The sequence below is a fragment of the Labrus mixtus genome, chromosome 3 (genome assembly GCF_963584025.1).
Source record: "Labrus mixtus chromosome 3, fLabMix1.1, whole genome shotgun sequence".
Classification (NCBI taxonomy): domain Eukaryota; kingdom Metazoa; phylum Chordata; class Actinopteri; order Labriformes; family Labridae; genus Labrus; species Labrus mixtus.
In genome coordinates, this window is record NC_083614.1 from 23,526,855 (window position 1) to 23,544,158 (window position 17,304).

The 17,304-nt window shown below is 39.7% G+C and overlaps 1 protein-coding gene across 1 annotated transcript in view; it reads left to right on the top strand.

The window, feature by feature from the left end:
* The window catches only part of abca7 (ATP-binding cassette, sub-family A (ABC1), member 7), a 29,998-nt gene that overhangs the window by 10,708 nt on the left and 1,986 nt on the right, over positions 1 to 17,304 (top strand). The window contains exons 17-50 of the mRNA XM_061033874.1: positions 62 to 283; positions 398 to 602; positions 986 to 1,099; positions 1,429 to 1,600; positions 2,103 to 2,234; positions 2,542 to 2,681; positions 2,804 to 2,941; positions 3,291 to 3,532; positions 3,853 to 3,910; positions 4,098 to 4,300; positions 5,717 to 5,846; positions 5,978 to 6,001; positions 6,254 to 6,399; positions 6,582 to 6,706; positions 7,138 to 7,245; positions 7,423 to 7,615; positions 7,811 to 7,905; positions 8,622 to 8,654; positions 8,824 to 8,929; positions 9,019 to 9,093; positions 9,339 to 9,508; positions 9,944 to 10,121; positions 11,030 to 11,145; positions 11,551 to 11,695; positions 11,921 to 12,044; positions 12,155 to 12,284; positions 12,728 to 12,854; positions 13,050 to 13,112; positions 13,547 to 13,653; positions 14,362 to 14,503; positions 14,831 to 14,965; positions 15,457 to 15,560; positions 15,719 to 15,811; positions 16,153 to 16,402. Of these exons, the coding sequence (XP_060889857.1) occupies positions 62 to 283; positions 398 to 602; positions 986 to 1,099; positions 1,429 to 1,600; positions 2,103 to 2,234; positions 2,542 to 2,681; positions 2,804 to 2,941; positions 3,291 to 3,532; positions 3,853 to 3,910; positions 4,098 to 4,300; positions 5,717 to 5,846; positions 5,978 to 6,001; positions 6,254 to 6,399; positions 6,582 to 6,706; positions 7,138 to 7,245; positions 7,423 to 7,615; positions 7,811 to 7,905; positions 8,622 to 8,654; positions 8,824 to 8,929; positions 9,019 to 9,093; positions 9,339 to 9,508; positions 9,944 to 10,121; positions 11,030 to 11,145; positions 11,551 to 11,695; positions 11,921 to 12,044; positions 12,155 to 12,284; positions 12,728 to 12,854; positions 13,050 to 13,112; positions 13,547 to 13,653; positions 14,362 to 14,503; positions 14,831 to 14,965; positions 15,457 to 15,560; positions 15,719 to 15,811; positions 16,153 to 16,402 (4,545 nt within the window). The remainder of the gene's footprint in view (positions 1 to 61; positions 284 to 397; positions 603 to 985; positions 1,100 to 1,428; positions 1,601 to 2,102; positions 2,235 to 2,541; positions 2,682 to 2,803; positions 2,942 to 3,290; positions 3,533 to 3,852; positions 3,911 to 4,097; positions 4,301 to 5,716; positions 5,847 to 5,977; positions 6,002 to 6,253; positions 6,400 to 6,581; positions 6,707 to 7,137; positions 7,246 to 7,422; positions 7,616 to 7,810; positions 7,906 to 8,621; positions 8,655 to 8,823; positions 8,930 to 9,018; positions 9,094 to 9,338; positions 9,509 to 9,943; positions 10,122 to 11,029; positions 11,146 to 11,550; positions 11,696 to 11,920; positions 12,045 to 12,154; positions 12,285 to 12,727; positions 12,855 to 13,049; positions 13,113 to 13,546; positions 13,654 to 14,361; positions 14,504 to 14,830; positions 14,966 to 15,456; positions 15,561 to 15,718; positions 15,812 to 16,152; positions 16,403 to 17,304) is intronic.

Below are 17,304 nucleotides of genomic sequence, written 5' to 3' on the forward strand. Positions count from 1 at the left end.
CTTTTGTTAGGAACAATTGGTGAGTTGTTTTATAACTTTTTTTCCTTTGACTTATTACCAGTGGGGTGACATCCTGCCATACAGCAACCCGTCAGTTGTTTTTTTCTTCCTGACGGCGTTTGCCACTGCCACCATTATGCAGTGTTTCCTCATCAGCACCTTCTTTTCCAAAGCCAACCTAGCTGCTGCTTGTGGAGGGCTCATTTACTTTGGCCTCTACCTGCCATACGTACTGTGTGTGGCATGGAGAGACCACCTCAACACCACACACAGAATCCTCGCTGTGAGTATAATTTGTTCAGACCTTCTAACCTGAAGAGCAGCAGCATTGAAACAAAAAAAAAACTACCATTAAATGAAATGTCAATATTCACCTTTTTTGTTTCTCTTTGCTCAGAGTTTCCTTTCCCCCGTGGCCTTTGGTTTCGGCTGCGAGTATTTCTCTCAGTATGAGGAGCAAGGTGTGGGAATTCAGTGGCACAACCTCCAATCCAGCCCAGTGGAAGGAGACTCGTACAGCTTCACTACCTCGATAGTCATGCTATATGTGGACGCCTTGATCTATGCCCTCAGTGCCTGGTATATCGAAGCAGTGTTTCCTGGTAGGACAATTGGAAATATAGTTTATACTGTATGTCAATATTTAGCATATAGTATGGTAATTTTGTTGTGTTAAAAGTGAGTGGAAATGTTTTATTAGCTGCTCTGAATTTAACATTTCACACTCTACTATAACTAAAAAAAACAAGCAGAATACACTTCATGTATTATAGTTTGATAATGAGTTTTTAAAGACAGTTTTTAAGATGGTTCTATCATCATTTCAGTGACAGTGAGTGTTTTGCTAAGCAGCTCTCCAAGGATGAAGAAAGGCCAAGGATAGAAGTTTTAAACAATCCCTTTCTCTGCTTGATTTGGACGAAGTAAATACATTTTATCTAGACTTAATGTGTGCGTCTATATGTGTTGTTTTTTTTTACATCAGGTGAATATGGGATACCCAGGCCCTGGTATTTTATCTTCCAGCTGAATTATTGGGGTGGCATTCCTCTGGAGGCAGGCATGCCAATCCCCCCTGCACCTACAGAGCAGGATGAAGGTATAAGACTCTCAATGCTACTTAATATCGATCAATCAACTCTCATCTAAATGTTATGTTATTAATATAATGGCTACAGGTGGTTTTCTTTTCCTACACCACAATCCCTTTCATTTTGAGCTTGTGCCTTGTAGAGATATGTTGTTGAAATGTGTGATTATGTTTTCATCAAGTAGAAAGCCATTGTTATCATTTTGCAGATGGCTTCTGCCCGTTGTTCTACACTTATTAAATGTGGAATTAGCACTCGATATGCATTGTAACTACACAACATTTACATGGATACAAAAGAATAACTTTCACTGTATTTAATATTTTACTGTCATCAGATCACATTGAACCAGAGCCCAACAACTTGACCCTGGGTGTGAGTATCCGAAACCTAGTGAAAATCTACAAGAAAGGAGCCAAACTGGCCGTCAATCATCTTAATCTGAAGTTCTACGAGGGACAGATCACCTCCTTCCTTGGCCACAATGGAGCCGGAAAAACAACAACCATGTACGGAGCAGACCTGACAAGTGAAAGTCGATCACTCTGTAATGTTTACTTACATTATATTTATAAGAGCTGTGTAGAGTTGTATTTCTACTAGGACAGAGTGCAACATAATCAGTTTGATTTTGAAAACTTTCAGGATTTAGAGCCACTATTTAACAGTTTGAGTGAAGAAAAGCTAAAATTCGATCAAATGAGGAAGCAAAACCAAACTGAAACAGTAAAACACTGGCAGGTTTAATACTGGCACCAGCTGACTGAATATATTCTACAATCCAATCTCTTCAAGTTTATTCATATAATGCCCTTTGTGCCTTTACTATGGCTAAACCTGCTGTTTTATGTCACTTTGTTATCCTAACATGTTTTGGGATAAAGTAGTCATTGAGTTAGCAGCAGACACATTTAAAAACAGGAGGAGTTTTTTAATTAGGGTGTCAATCAAATTGGGATGTGGTTTAAAACAAAAAGTTGTGTATTCTTATTTTAATCTTATGTTTGTCAGATCTGTCCTGACCGGCCTGTTCCCACCAACCTCGGGCACGGTGTACATACAGGGGATGGACATCCGCCATGACATGGACCTCATCAGGAGAACGCTGGGAGTTTGTCCACAACACAATGTCCTGTTTGACATGTAAGGCTTCAGCTGTGCTCTTTTTATCAATCACTGTGATTGGACCAGACCGATTGATGTTCTTATGTTTCAGCTGTGATTGAACTCCTCATTTATCTGTGGTTACCTTTGTTGGATTACAGACACTGTAATCACAGGCTCCATAACTCAAGAGTCTTTAGAGCCTTTTTTTCTGTGTGGTGTTTATTCCAGTGATTGATAGTTTTTTTTAGTCAAATGACAATTGGATGATTGCCATTCACCCGAATGGAGGATTTGATTGGTTTAAAACAGTCATACATGTTGTGTGTCTCTCTTTCACTTTCAGACTAACAGTAGAGGAGCATGTGTGGTTTTATGGCTGTATGAAAGGTTTGTCAGAAGAAGAGGTGAAAGCTGAGCTTGACACTCTGTTGGCTGATGTCGGCCTGCTGCACAAACGCCACGAACAAACCAAAAACCTCTCTGGTAAATGCTCTAGTTAATTTAAAATCATGATCCTCACTTTGGACAATTTGCAGGACCACTGTTTATTTGGGGGAGGATTTGGTGTTTCTTAAAAAATAACCCTACCTGTGTCTCTCCATCAGGTGGCATGCAGAGGAAGCTGTCTGTGGCAATAGCATTTGTTGGAGGCTCTAAGGTGGTTGTTCTGGATGAACCGACAGCCGGGGTGGATCCTTACTCTCGAAGAGGAATCTGGGATCTTCTGCTCAAATATCGCAAAGGTGCCAATATTAACCTCTGTATTTTTATTCTGATGAAACCTAATTTCAAAGAGACACAAACTTTTAAGATATAAACCATAAAAAAAATGCTTTTGAGAGTGGCAAGAATCAAGTCTTCATGTGATGTGAACATTACATTATACACACAAGAATAGTCTTAAGAAAGTGCTGAAAAATTGTATAGTTTGCCTGATATGCCAGCTGGAGAATGGGAGAAGAGAGTCTCACATAACCCTTAATAAAATCTATATGAAGAGCCAAATAGAAGTTGCTCATATGTCCCTCAAAATAAACAAAAGATACCTTCAAGAAATAGTCACTATACATACTTGCTGACCTTCTCCATCAGACCGGACCATCATCCTGTCCACCCATTACATGGACGAGGCAGAGCTACTAGGCGACCGGATCGCCATCATCTCTCAGGGAAAGCTGTGCTGCTATGGCTCACCACTCTTCTTGAAATCCCGCCTTGGATCAGGCTACTACCTCACTGTGGTGAAGAAGGAGGGACTGGACACCAGCACTCTCAGCAGCACCAGTATCTGCACCAGCACCAGCACCAGCACCAACAAGCTACCTCCTCTCAAGGTCAGATTTCTTTCTCAACTGAAATAATCCAGAAAAAGTCCTGTTTACTTCATGCATTTGCAGCAACATTCATCCACCAAACATTAAAATATGCCACACTGACAAACAAATATGAAGAAAAACAACGATAAGGGAATATAGATCTTGGACATATCAAGTTTAGTTTCTTAGACTTGGAGATTGCAAAACTGCAGGAGGGATGCAAAAATTGAAATGCACATCCTGAAAATTCCTCCAAAATTAGCCACTGAAATGTTTATAGATTGTCGTAAAAATCTCACCACCAAATGTTTCCTCAAAGCCTGTTCTCTATGTTTCAGCACAGTGAATCATCCATGAGTGAGGACACCGGGCTGGGAAGTGAGGAGAGCAGCCTATGTGAGTGTTTAACCACTAAGTGACCTCAACAGAATGCTGAGGTGATACAGTGATAGTAAATTCTAAACTCTAAAAACAGCATTGATTGTGGATGATTAAATCAGAAAGAGCCATCGAACACTCAGGCTAAATGTCAAATGTCTCGTTCTTATCATGAACTCTCTCCTCATTATCGTCTTTATGGCAGACCTGGCAGCGTTGCTAGCCCTGGCACATCACCACATACCTGGTGTGAGGCTGGTGGAAGAGTCAGGCCGCGAGGCCGTGATAAACCTGCCGCAGACGGCTGCCATGGACAGCAGCCTGGCCGTCTTCCTGTCAGAACTGGATCAGAGGCTGAATGAGTTGGGCATCAGCAGCTACGGCCTTTCAGACAGCACACTGGAGGAGGTGAGACTTTTACATTGTTTTTAATTGATAAATCACTAAATAAAAAACACCTGATCCACCTTCACAGACTTTTTTCCCCCTGAACATTCTTTGGAATTACTAATACCAACATTAACAAGTTCCCAAAGGAAGTGGTTAAAAAATGTAGGGTAAAAAACACAACAAGAACAAACAAAACATTTGGAATGAAGTATTGTTTAATTTGCAAGGAGACTGTTTTCACAAAGATGTACACTAGATGTTAATGTAATGAGACTAAACCGGATGGCAGGAGAAGTATGCTGTTTTTTAGGGAGTCCCATTGTGGCTACCTTTGTTAGCAAGAAGCTAATCACAAATAACAAATGTACATTCTTAAACCAGCTACAAGATTACAATGGTAGATTAGATTAGATGTTTATTGCCATATGCACAGGTACAGGACAGTCCAGGTACATTGTGCTTTTTTGTGTATTTCTCCCAGAGTCAGCTCTACAAACAAGTTAAAAATATATAAAAACTAGAATAGCAATATAAATATTACAGTAGATAAAATAAATAGGTTCTAGTAACAAGTAAGAAAAAAAAGATACACTGTACAGAAACTATCAACTCTCAAGATAAAAATTACAAAAACTACAAAGGGAGACACTGTAAAATGAAATAATAATATGTTTTCTTGTTTTGTTCTAATTTATGCTTCATTGCCATTTAAACAGAGTTTATAGGAATTTGTTTTTGTGAGCCACACAAGACAACAACAAAATGATTAACTCCACTCAAATGCAATGAACACCTTACCATTAAATAAAGAAATCATTATAGTAACTTACAAGGCGGCTAAAAAAAAAAAAACACCTATAGATGATGCTGAAAATAGATTAAAGATGTGTTTCAGTTATTGATCTGACCAAATGGAAGTTAACTCCTAACCTTATCTGTATATATCTGTGACGTGACTGTATGTGCGTCAGCCTAACATATTCACTATTTGACATTACTGTAGTGAGCCTTCAGTTGTCTTACCAGTGTGATCTACAGGAGCTAAACAGGGTCAAGTCCGGAGGGTTAGACATTTGTGGAGCAGCCACGATCCTAATGGGTTTAATGTTAGCATCAGATTAGCTTTGATTGTGACCTTATGGAGCCAGACAAGTGTAGATGAGTGTGAAAAAGTCACACATCCTCTGCTCCTTGGACTTCTGATTTACCTTCTGGATGCGGTTTTACTGCCCCCTGCTGTATGCTCATATGCCACTCTTGTGTATGCCACTCGTATGCCGGGGTATATGCCACTCATATGCGGCATATGCAGCGGCACATAGGTGGACCAGACCGGCATATGCCGCATATGAGTGACATATGCCGGTCTGGTCCACTCTGCAACACAAAAGAGGATTTAAATTTTTCATCCTGACCCCTTGTGTTAATTTCTAGATCTTTTTGCGGGTTGCGGAGGAAACAGGCGTGGATGCTGAAACAGAGTCACAGGCTGAATCTTCCCAAAGACTGCAGGAGTCAGCTGGGCAGAGTGCAGAGAGGCAAAATGCTGAAGAACCAGAGACAGGTACACACACACACACACACACACTCACTCTCCAAGACAAACAGATTTGTGTTCATACCACACGGTGTTTCCATGTACAGTCTACGGTTTAGTCTACAAACTGTGTCTGTCTGTTTCAACAATGCTGCCAGGAAGGAAAAGGCTTCGTAAGCAAGGTACCTACTAATCATCCTCACTGAGAATCATGATTTGATAGAAAGGGTTTATTTACGACCAAAGATTTTTCCTCACTCTGTCACACAATAATTCAGTGTGTGAGTCAGTTGTTGTATCACATCTGCTCTGTTTTCTGTGGCTCTTATCTGTCAGGGGTCTCCATAGTATCGAAGGTGGACAACACTGAAACACATTCTCTGTGTTTATCAGCCCATTATATAACCATCATCCTGTGTTTGTATCGCTTACAGAACCTCAAGAGACAGACCTGCTGAGTGGAGAAAGCCGAGGTGGGATCCCCCTGACCGGTTGGTGGCTGACCTGGCAGCAGCTGAAGGCTCTTTTCATCAAACGCTGGCTTTATGCACGAAGAAGCCGCAGGGGCTTCTTCGCTCAGGTGATGACAAACATCAGGGGCAACTGTTAGAGATAATCAGTTCTTGGTGATTTTCCAGCTCAGGAAAGTTACACTTTTTTCGAGGCCTCATTGTTGAATTGTCAGTTATTAATTATTGAAAACTCACTCTCTGTTTTTAGACTTGAGATGTTTTTTCATGTAAAGGTTGATTTGTGCTTCAGATTGTGTTGCCTGCTGTGTTCGTGCTGATCGCTCTGCTCTTCAGCCTCATTGTTCCTCCCTTTGGGAAGTATCCTGCCCTGCAACTGCAGCCCTGGATGTACGGAGAACAGTACACCTTCTTCAGGTATACCTGCATCCCAATATTCATACTTACAATATTTAGCAGAAGAAGAGTGTTCCTGCTGCCTCCGTCTGCACGATCACTCCGTCACAGCATAATGGATTAAATCAATGCAACCTATGATATAAGAAATACTACCTACACAAACAATCATATTCGTATGAACACATGCAAAATATTGATGTTCTCCAAAACATTTTATATTATAATTATAACCTTTATATATCATTTTTTATAGCTATTTAATTTTTTATATGTATTATATCCATTTTTCTACCCTGCTCTTAATTTTCACTGTTTTTTGAAAGGTAATTCCTTTTTATTTAATTTTTCTCCACTCAAAAGAAAATAGTTAAAAGAAAAAATAACCGGTCATAGTTACCTCTCTTTTAAATTTTTGTTGAACTTTCTGACATCTAGTTTTATATTTACAGTCATGACAGACCGGGTAATCCTGCCATGGAGAATCTGCTCGAAGCCTTGTTGGACCAGCCAGGTTTTGGTACCAAGTGCATGGAGAAAGAGGAAGGAGACAATAGCATGTAAGAAACCCCATTGACGAATAGAATAACGGTGTCTCAGCAGCATCAGTTGGAACAGGAACTGAAAGGAACCGTGATAAAGTGTCAGAGACTTTAAACCTTAAGTGCAAATAAACCCTCTAAGCAGACACTGTATTTCAGTGAGTAAGCCATGGTCTCTCCATGTGTCGCCTGCAGGAATCCTCAATGTGAAGGCGAGAGGGCGGGTCCATTAATGCGGCCACAGGTCTTACTCTCCACCTGGCAGATGTTCAGCAGAGGCAACTGGAGCAAAGCCAAACCCTCCCCTGATTGTCAGTGTAGCACAGAGGATGTCCGCAGGATGCTCCCTGACTGCCCGCAGGGTGCCGGTGGTCTGCCGCCTCCACAGGTCAGTGCAGTATCCGGTCAGGACCAACGTTTAAGCCTGCAGAGTTGAATGGTCTCATTTCTGTTCCCTATTACATACTACAATGACATTTCTCTGATCTATGTTCATTTCAAAGTGAAAGCACATACCGGATCACCATCCATATTTTAATATTTGCAGTTTGCTGGCTCTTGAGCTTTTCTGTTTACCTTTCAGATCAAGAGGCTGACTGGAGACGTCCTCCAAAATCTGACAAGTTATAACATAAGTGATTACCTGGTGAAAACCTACTCTCAGATCCTCAAGAAAAGGTACCTCATTCAAATAATACAGTAACATCATGCACTTAATAATGTTACTTTGGTTTTCTATTTTAGATACATTTGGTTATGATGTAGATAAATGTGGTCAAGAATTGTTAACCTTTGCTTCTTCTCTCTGTCATGTTTTGATTGTTGACCTTTAGATAAGTATGTGAATCTACCTTTTTGCTAGATTCAAGTTTGCAATCAGACATTTTTAGGGTTCTGACATGCATTATCTTTCAGACTATACTATTTGATTCTCAAATTGTCCTTGAAACCTGATAATAGGAGATTTAAGTAGGGCTGTTGAAATTAATCGTGATGCAGACGAGGACGATTCTGCATCAATGCAGTGACAGAACTGACATAAATAGATTTTCCAGCTGTGGCTGGACCTGTATAATTTATTTATTTTGGTTACATATATGTTGAAATTGATTTCTAAAGCATTTTCTAAATGATCAGAATAGCTCATATTTATCTGACTGCCTGTGTTTTATTAAAAAATATAGAAAATTGAAGATGCAACTCATCGTGATGCATCGAGATTTCGAAGCTTTGACAAGAAATTTGTAATCGAATCGTGAGACCAGTGATGATGCACAGCCATATTCAAAAGAATGAAAACATGTCATTTAGAAATGATTTATCTTGAATGTCTTAAGACAAGTAACATTTATGTTTATATGGAAAACTCTCGTATTTTTCTGTGTCATTAACAGCCTAAAAACCAAGAAATGGGTGAACGAGTTCAGGTAAGACGCTTTCTTGAAACACCATTTTGAAATAAAAATCTGGAGTAATTATAGTTATAGTTTGTGGGTTAAACATTTTTAAAACGTAACTTTTTTGAGGGACGGGTAAAAAACTGTTTCACACTAAACATGTCCAAATATTGTTGAAATCCTTATTTCTGTGTTGCAGATACGGAGGATTTTCCCTTGGAGGCAGCGCCACGCAGACTTTATCTCAGGTCAACCACGTCCAAGACTCTGTCATGGCAATCAGGACTCAGTACAGAGTTCCACAGGTATAAATTAGGGTTTAGGTTAAATCAACTGAAGCTGCTGTCTTCCTGATTGGTCTTGTTATTTTTTGACATTCTTTGATTCATCACAGAATAGTTCACTTGATCATCTGCTGGAAAGACTGCCGGGTTTTCTAGAAGGACTGAACAGTAAAGACAATGTCAAGGTAAATGTTTGTCTGAATATATGTCTTCACTTGTCTTATAAGGAAAAACATAACATGAAAAATGTAATCAGTTTGAAACTATTATTACAAGTGTTTGTACGTCTGGCCTAACAGACTTTGGATGATAAATGTATTTCTGTCAGAAACTTTTGAACTTTAAAAACAAAATGACTCTGTGGCCAAACACTTTTCAGTAGCTACACACAATTTTAATAGTGAAACAAATTTCTCGCGTTTGTTCTCAGGTGTGGTACAACAACAAAGGATGGCATGCCATGGTGTCATTTGTCAACGTGATAAACAATGGCCTGCTGAGAGCGAGTCTGCCACCGGGTCCAGAGAGGAGGAAACACGGCATCACTGCCTACAACCATCCACTCAACCTCACCAAGGAACAACTCACTGAAATGGCAATGTTAGTTCAATTTAGTTGTTGTTCAAAGTAGTTGCAATTTAAAGATTTAGATGTTGGGAGAAGTGATTTCTTGTGCTTGGTAATTATCTCAAAAGGTAAATTTAGCTCAATCAGGACACGTTAAATCTGACGGATTACTATCTGAATTAGGTTTAAAGTCTTCATTTGGATTTTAAAGTCATAAGGCTGTGATGAAAAGTCGACTTTTGAGTGTTGTGCATATTCAAAACATATACCGTAGTGACGGCCTGTTAGGATTGGTCAGCTGTTATCTAAACTTTACAGAAACGCCCAAACAAGTTACAGAGAAAATGGTCATTCATAAAGTTAATTTGAAGTATAAAAGTCAAACAAAGTGTTTATCATCACATACAGTATATGTTAAAATGTGGGTTTTTTTCTGTACCTGATTGGATTTCCCCTCCCCCCTCTTAGGATGACTACATCTGTGGATGTTCTGGTTTCCATCTGTGTGATCTTTGCCATGTCCTTTGTGCCGGCCAGCTTCATCCTGTTTCTGATCGAGGAGCGAGTCAGCAAAGCCAAACACCTGCAGTTTGTCAGTGGAGTCAAACCCATCCTCTACTGGCTGGCCAACTTCACCTGGGACATGGTCAGTTCTTCACAACAGCAAAAGACCCACACTTGATTTATTGTCAGATTTCAGGAAACTGGATAATCCCTCCACTGACATTAAATATATGCCATTATATTTATCTTTTAACAGTAGTTATAGTTCTAGTAATAGTAGTTCTAGCATACTTTCTAAGGTGTTGGAAGATCATTAAAGATAACATTTTATTATTAGAACATTTTGTCATGTGGAAAGTAAAGGCACTGCATTAGTAACACCTTATTCCCCTTTTAATTCAATTTTCAGCAGAAGTTTAAACTTTAGATTGTGGAAAAAAGAAATGCATGCCATGTAGCCCCCATGACATCAATGGTTGGTTTGTAGACAGGGTATCTTTTTAAAGCTTCTAGTTTTTGACTAAATTCACAAAATGAACATCATGTTGTTCTGAAGAAGACTTGACACCAGCGACTGAGAATGTTAGGAAATGTTAAATGAGGTGAATGATCAACTAAATGAGAAGTGTGGATGTTTTATCATAAACTTAAGAACTTTTTTTTGCATTTGCAGTCGTCCCCTGCTTGCATTACAAAGAATTCAGGTTTAAGTCTGGCTTCAGTTATCAGACCCAGAGGTTATGTCTACTTCCTATAAACAGTCTATAGTGAAATCACAGAAGGCTACATCAAATACGTTTCAACCTCCTCAACCTTTGCAGCAATCTCAAATCATTGTTTTTCACGTTTATTTATTTCTATGCATGATGATGTCTGGTCTGAAACACTTGTAACTGAAGAACAAGCGATGCTGTTTTCAGCTTTATCACATCTGAACCCAATTTGTACATTGTCCCAATGGCCACTGGAAAATAACAACATTTTGAATTTCAGTTTAATATACACGTATATACAGACCCTCTTTTATAATCTATTTTGTTATCTTTTTAGTTGAACTACACCGTCCCGGCCACCATGGTGGTGCTGATCTTCATCAGTTTCCAGCAGCAATCATACGTCTCAGAAACCAACCTGCCCGCTCTCGTCCTGCTCCTCCTGTTCTATGGGTACATTCATGCAGACTCCATTGTTCTCTGTTCATGTTGTTACACTTCTAAAATCATCCGTCATCAAAAATGTAACCAACTTTGCCTCATGCATGAACCAGGGATATTTCTTACTAGCATATTGCATCTACTTAAATTTAAACGAGGGGGAACATTCATGTACAGGAAACATCCAGTCTTGATTTTTGCCACTCTTTTTTTGTTGCCTTTTTTTTTGTCTTTTTGCTCCCCAAATAAACACAATAACTGTAAACTCAACTTAGCTTATTGACACAGAATGACTTCTTCGTACAAGCAAACGGAAAAAAGATGAAAAAAAAATGACCATGACAGGATTGTTGTCTGTAACAAAAGTGAGGCACTGTGTTTGTCTTCACCATTTAAAAACCTCGTCATCCTTTGTAGGTGGTCCATCACACCTCTGATGTACCCAGCATCCTTTCTGTTCAGCGTCCCCAGCACAGCCTACGTGGTTCTGACCTCCATCAACCTCTTCATCGGAATCAACGGCAGCATCGCCACTTTTGTCCTGGAGCTTTTTGTTGACGAGGTAGATAAAGTCAATTTTTATTGGCTACTTGATCATAATAATTCAAACAAAACATAAGTTGTAAACTCTTTAACGCATCGAAGCATTCATCTGAGAGAACTTCAATTCAGTTAGAGCTCTTGAACTGTGTTATGGACGTGAAGTGGGAATACCGTCTTTAAATGTTGAGTTAGTTTGATGCTTCTTTAACAAGTGTGATATTTCAGAGGTTTGTTTCCATTCCAGCACCTAAACGAGGTGAACAGGATCTTGAAGAAGGTGTTTCTCATCTTTCCTCACTTCTGCCTGGGACGAGGTCTCATTGACATGGCCAAAAACCAAGCCATGGCAGATGCCTTTCAGAGACTGGGTACTTATACATCAAACACCTATCCATAAAATCTCTTCTATATTTCACATCTGACCTGATTAAACTGTGTGTGTAAAGAATGTCCTTCCCTGGGTTTCTTCATTGTCCAGGCACAAAGCAGACTCTGGACCCTCTCCAGTGGGACTTTGTAGGGAAGAACCTTTTTGCTATGGCAGCTGAAGGAGTGATCTTCTTCATCTTCACCATACTGCTGCAGTACAAGTTCTTCTTCAGCTTTAAGTATGTTTTAAAAGACTATTTCAAATGACAGGAGAGGCAGTCTGCTTTTCCTTTCTCCCAGCACCTCTCTGCCATACATCAGATTACCATTATTTCACTGATTATTGTTGCCTCAGGAGTTTGAGCTTATAGTCCTGTTGCAGTGGATGAAAGGTGCCATGCTTGTCTGTTAGATAATTTAATAAAAATATATTATCAGACTTAAACTACTAATACAATATAATACAGTATGTGTAGACGAAGGGATGACATATTTTACTTCTTTCTTTGTGGTCAGAATCAATACCACAAAGCTTGTGAAGCAGAACATTTCTAAAGGCAGAGATGATTAATAAATGTGTTAAAGTACCTCCTGTGTAGGAAAACCACAAACATAGCTTTTCCACAGTAGTTAAAATGAATCAAATATGGTGATTGTTTTTGTTCTTCTGCTTTCTATTCAGGCCCTGGTGGGCTGAGCCTGAGGTACCTCCGCTTGGTCCTGAGGATGAGGATGTGGCTAGGGAGAGAGAGAGGGTCAAAAGTGGGAAAGCACAGTCAGACATCCTCACCATGATCGACCTGAGCAAGGTAAAGTAAACAAGGCAAGACGAGGAACTGACACTGTTTTCTAATGTGGCAAAGCTAATAGCAAAAATAAGCCATGAAAAACAATCAAACTGCTCACTATAGTCCTGTTCATAAGAGCTACATATATGTATTTTTTGTTAGAATAACTCAAATTAAAGAGCACAGTGTTTTATTAAGGGATCTTTTTTGTTGTAGGTTTATAAAGCGGGCAGGAAGCCGGCAGTGAATCGCCTCTGCCTTGGGATTCCCCGTGGAGAGGTACGATATTGCATTCACCAAAAAATAGCACTGATTCTATGCAATGAAAACACACACAAATGATCAGACTTTTGTTCTAATCAGCTGTGTGTTTGTCGACCACAGTTTCATTGATGAATCAATATTTTCCCTCCAAAAAGAGGCATTGTAGGTAATGTGTTTTATTGTCCCCGCTGCTATAACTACTACCATGTCTGTTACCATTAATAATACCCCTACTGCTGTTTACCTATAATACTTCTACTTCTAATACAGCAGCTTCCTCGGCTTCAACCACAACACTTATGTCTAATACTTCAGTAACATTTGTGATACTTGAGCTACTTGTCTGAATATTGTGATTTAGTCAAAAGGGAAAGGTCCCCGCTGCTGACTACAGCTTATGTGTGTGTAGATGTGTTTGTAACTTTATTTTTTTGGGCTATATCCGTAAGTGTTTTGGCTTGCTGGGGGTGAACGGAGCAGGAAAGACCTCTACCTTTCGCATGCTGACTGGAGACACTGCTATCACCTACGGCGAGGCTTTCCTTAATCACTACAGGTACAAACCTTATTCCACTCTTCCACACGGGCCTTCTTTTACTCACATGAGGTTTCTTTTTTTATATAGAGATTTATTTATGAGTCTGTCCAGGATATAAAGTAAATTGTGTTCAGTGTTTCCCCTACCATTATATTGTGGGGGCGGCCCGCCCCCCCTGAAGGTCAAGTAAAAAAATATATATATTATTATTTTTTTATTATTATTATTTTTGGGCTTTTTGTGCCTTTATTGTAGGGATGGGATAGTGGATAGAGTCGGAAATCAGGGAAAGAAGTCATTTAAGGATACCTTTCCGATAGAAAAGGACAGCTGTCATTAAAAGTAACACATGAACACCAAGATTCCTTCATTTGTTTGTGTCGTCGTGTCGCCGTGTCGGCATGTTGGCTTGTCCCCACCCCCCCAACGCTGTAAACCTAGGGGAAACACTGGTGTTGTATGTTATGGAAAACCATCATCAAGATCCCTAAACTTTGAAATAAGCTACAAAAGCAAAAGGTATGATCCCTTTAGCATTATTACTAAAGAAGTAGAAGTGGAATATGAAGTGGAAGGAATTTGGTACTAGAGAGTGCACAAATTGACATGGTAGTATTTGGAGTATTAACATAATAAGCAACAGTGATGCCATCAGCTCAATGTTGGGGCTAACAGCAGAAGTGTAAGTGTTGATATTACTGTTTAACTGTGAGTTTCTGTTTTCAGTGTGCTGACAGAGATGGAGCGAGTCCACCAGCTGATGGGTTATTGCCCACAGTTTGATGCAATCAGCGACCTGCTGACGGGTCGGGAACATCTGGAGCTGTTTGCACGCCTGCGGGGGGTGCCAGAGGAGTCTGTCGCCAAGGTAGCAAATTGTAAAATTCACGTCAGAACAGCTGATATGAAGAACTTCAATTTTGTTTGTTTGTTTAAGATTTACTTTGGGGCTTTTATGACTTTATTTGGTAGATAGGAAGATATAGACAGTGGAGAGAGTAGGTAATGAATGACATGCAGGAAAGAGTCTGACGGTCGAATTCTAACCCAGGTCGCCCACTTTGTGGACTACATCCTCTGTACATGGGGCCCGCGGCCTAACTGCTAGCTAGTTTTTTAATGTAAACATTTTTGTAATAAAATTGATGAGCTGTGCAGAATGATAAAGAAATGCACATTGTCCTCTGTCCTGTAGGTGGCACAGTGGGGGGTGAAGAAGCTGGGACTGAGCCAGTATGCAGAGCGGGAGGCCGGAGGCTACAGCGGAGGGAACAAGAGAAAACTCTCCACTGCCATCTCCCTCATCGGGGCTCCACCTGTCATATTCTTGGTAAGAATTACAATTTTTAACAAAACAACTGCATGGAAGTGTTTTACAGGCTTCGCATTATTATTGATTACATTTTTTTTGAAACATTTAAAACATTAGTTCCTGCCTTAATTTCCCCATGAAACTGAACTTTGAGAGTATGAAACTGCCATGTAGTGACGTATTTCCTACTGAAAAAGGATAGAACCGATGGAACCAATCAGAAGATAGAAGCCGGGACATAATGTTGGGAGGAATTTGATTGGATTGTTAGCTTCGACAAAGCTTTTTAATTTTAATCCTGTCCCAGAGTGCAGGATGAGTCATCAGACATGTGAAATGTTTTACACAAAGTAAAAACAAAGTTATTTTGATGTAAAAATACTCAGAAAATGCTTTATTTAAATGTATTTGGAAGATAAATGAACATTGTTCTGTTGCTGTTAAATGTTTTAGTATTTTGGCTCACATGTTTGGTTTCTTGATGTTTTTATTTCTATAATTCTTGTCAGGACGAGCCCACCACTGGCATGGACCCAAAAGCCAAAAGGTTTCTGTGGAACTGCATCCTTAGCGTAACCAAAGAGGGAAGAGCTGTAGTTCTCACCTCCCACAGGTAGGAAGAGATGCCCACCAAAACATTCCTATTAACTCTTTAAGAGTGGATTCCTGTCTGTATTAGTAAAGAAAAACAACGTCCTGACAGCTGAGAGTTTTCTTAGAGTGTACAAACTGTATATATGTTGACGTTGTTCTCTGTGTCTTTATGATCAGTATGGAGGAATGTGAGGCCCTCTGCACCAGAATGGCCATCATGGTGAATGGCAGATTTCAGTGCCTCGGATCCGTACAACATTTAAAGAACAGGTAAGCCTTCTCTACTGTTCTGTATATCCTCGTCAACAATAACAAGATACAGTAAGCTCCAAACACAATCTATCAATCAGTGAATGGATTGGGTCACACTGCCTACCTTCCACCTCCTCAGTTGTACACGACTGAGCCACTCGATGAGTCAGTCAATGATTGGAATCAGTTGTCTGGCTCTGAAAAGTTCTGACTCGGGGAAATTACAACAGAGGACATATAGACTTGTGTACTGTTAATATGAAGAGTTTTAGGTCTCTGATGCATTTTGTGTGAGAGATTCACTTGAGTGGAGGTTAAGAAAACTGACACATACAAACTTTAACTATCGTTTCCTTCAGGTTTGGGGATGGCTACACCATCATCCTGCGTCTGCTGAATGGTAATTCTGACCCTGACTCGTGCCCTGTCGACGCCTATTTGAGGAAAGCTTTTCCTAGTGCTGAGCTGAAGGAGCGTCACCAGAACGTGCTGCAGTACCAGCTTCCCGCACACGCCTGCTGCCTCGCTCAAATCTTTGATGTGCTAGCCAACAACCACGAGGAGCTGGGCGTCCTCGACTTCTCTGTTTCACAGACCACTCTTGACCAGGTAAGGACGTTGACACATTCAAACCTCCCATATTTTTTTGCAAAGGGGTTTGTGTAATACTCCCTTATGTGGGATGTACTGTAAGTAGATTTAAGTAGAGCTCTGCATCACAATGATCCTTTATTGGACACAGTGTTAGACACTTTTTAGGTGCTATTTCAATTCAAGGAGCAAAATTAACGTTTCTGCCCATTAACCAGTCAGTGTTTAGCTGGCTAGTGAAGATATGTGGTCATTTTATATTTCATCAGTATTTGGCTGGCAACTGTCTCTAATTTTAGGCCTCACAATTACTGGTAAAATAACACATTATAATTATTGACAATGAACAGTGACTGTTCAGTAACACACTCAATCTGTCCAACAACAGTTAACTGTCTGTAGCTTTAGTCTGCATTTGCCAATTAGGCGGTTTGGACTTTTTAGTCTTTTACAGGTATTACCTTGACATTCAAAATAAAAAATAAAAAAAGCATTCACTCACTCATTTTTTCATATGCTTATGCGTCTGTAAATATCTGCTAAGGAAGAACATGTAGATTGTCTTCTGAGTTCAAGCTTCAGGCTACTCAAGGTTGTTCAAAACAAACACATGCATGTTGGGTTTGGGGTTCAATTTTCTTTCAATATGTATTGATATTTGAATTTATTTAATGGGGGGGTCTTAATTAAATTTGGAGTTTTAATTTGAGACAATCTAAGCTTGTGTAAACTGAAAAACAACAAGACACTACATATTCTTCCTCAGTACTTCTGCATGGGCAAGTTCATTTTAGCATGCATGCTAATGAATCATAAGAACATAACAGCTGGCTATCTTTAAATGTGATAGATTAGGATATACCAGGATTTTATAGATTGGCCAAAGGAAGTATTAATATGACACTAAAGCAAGCTCATTT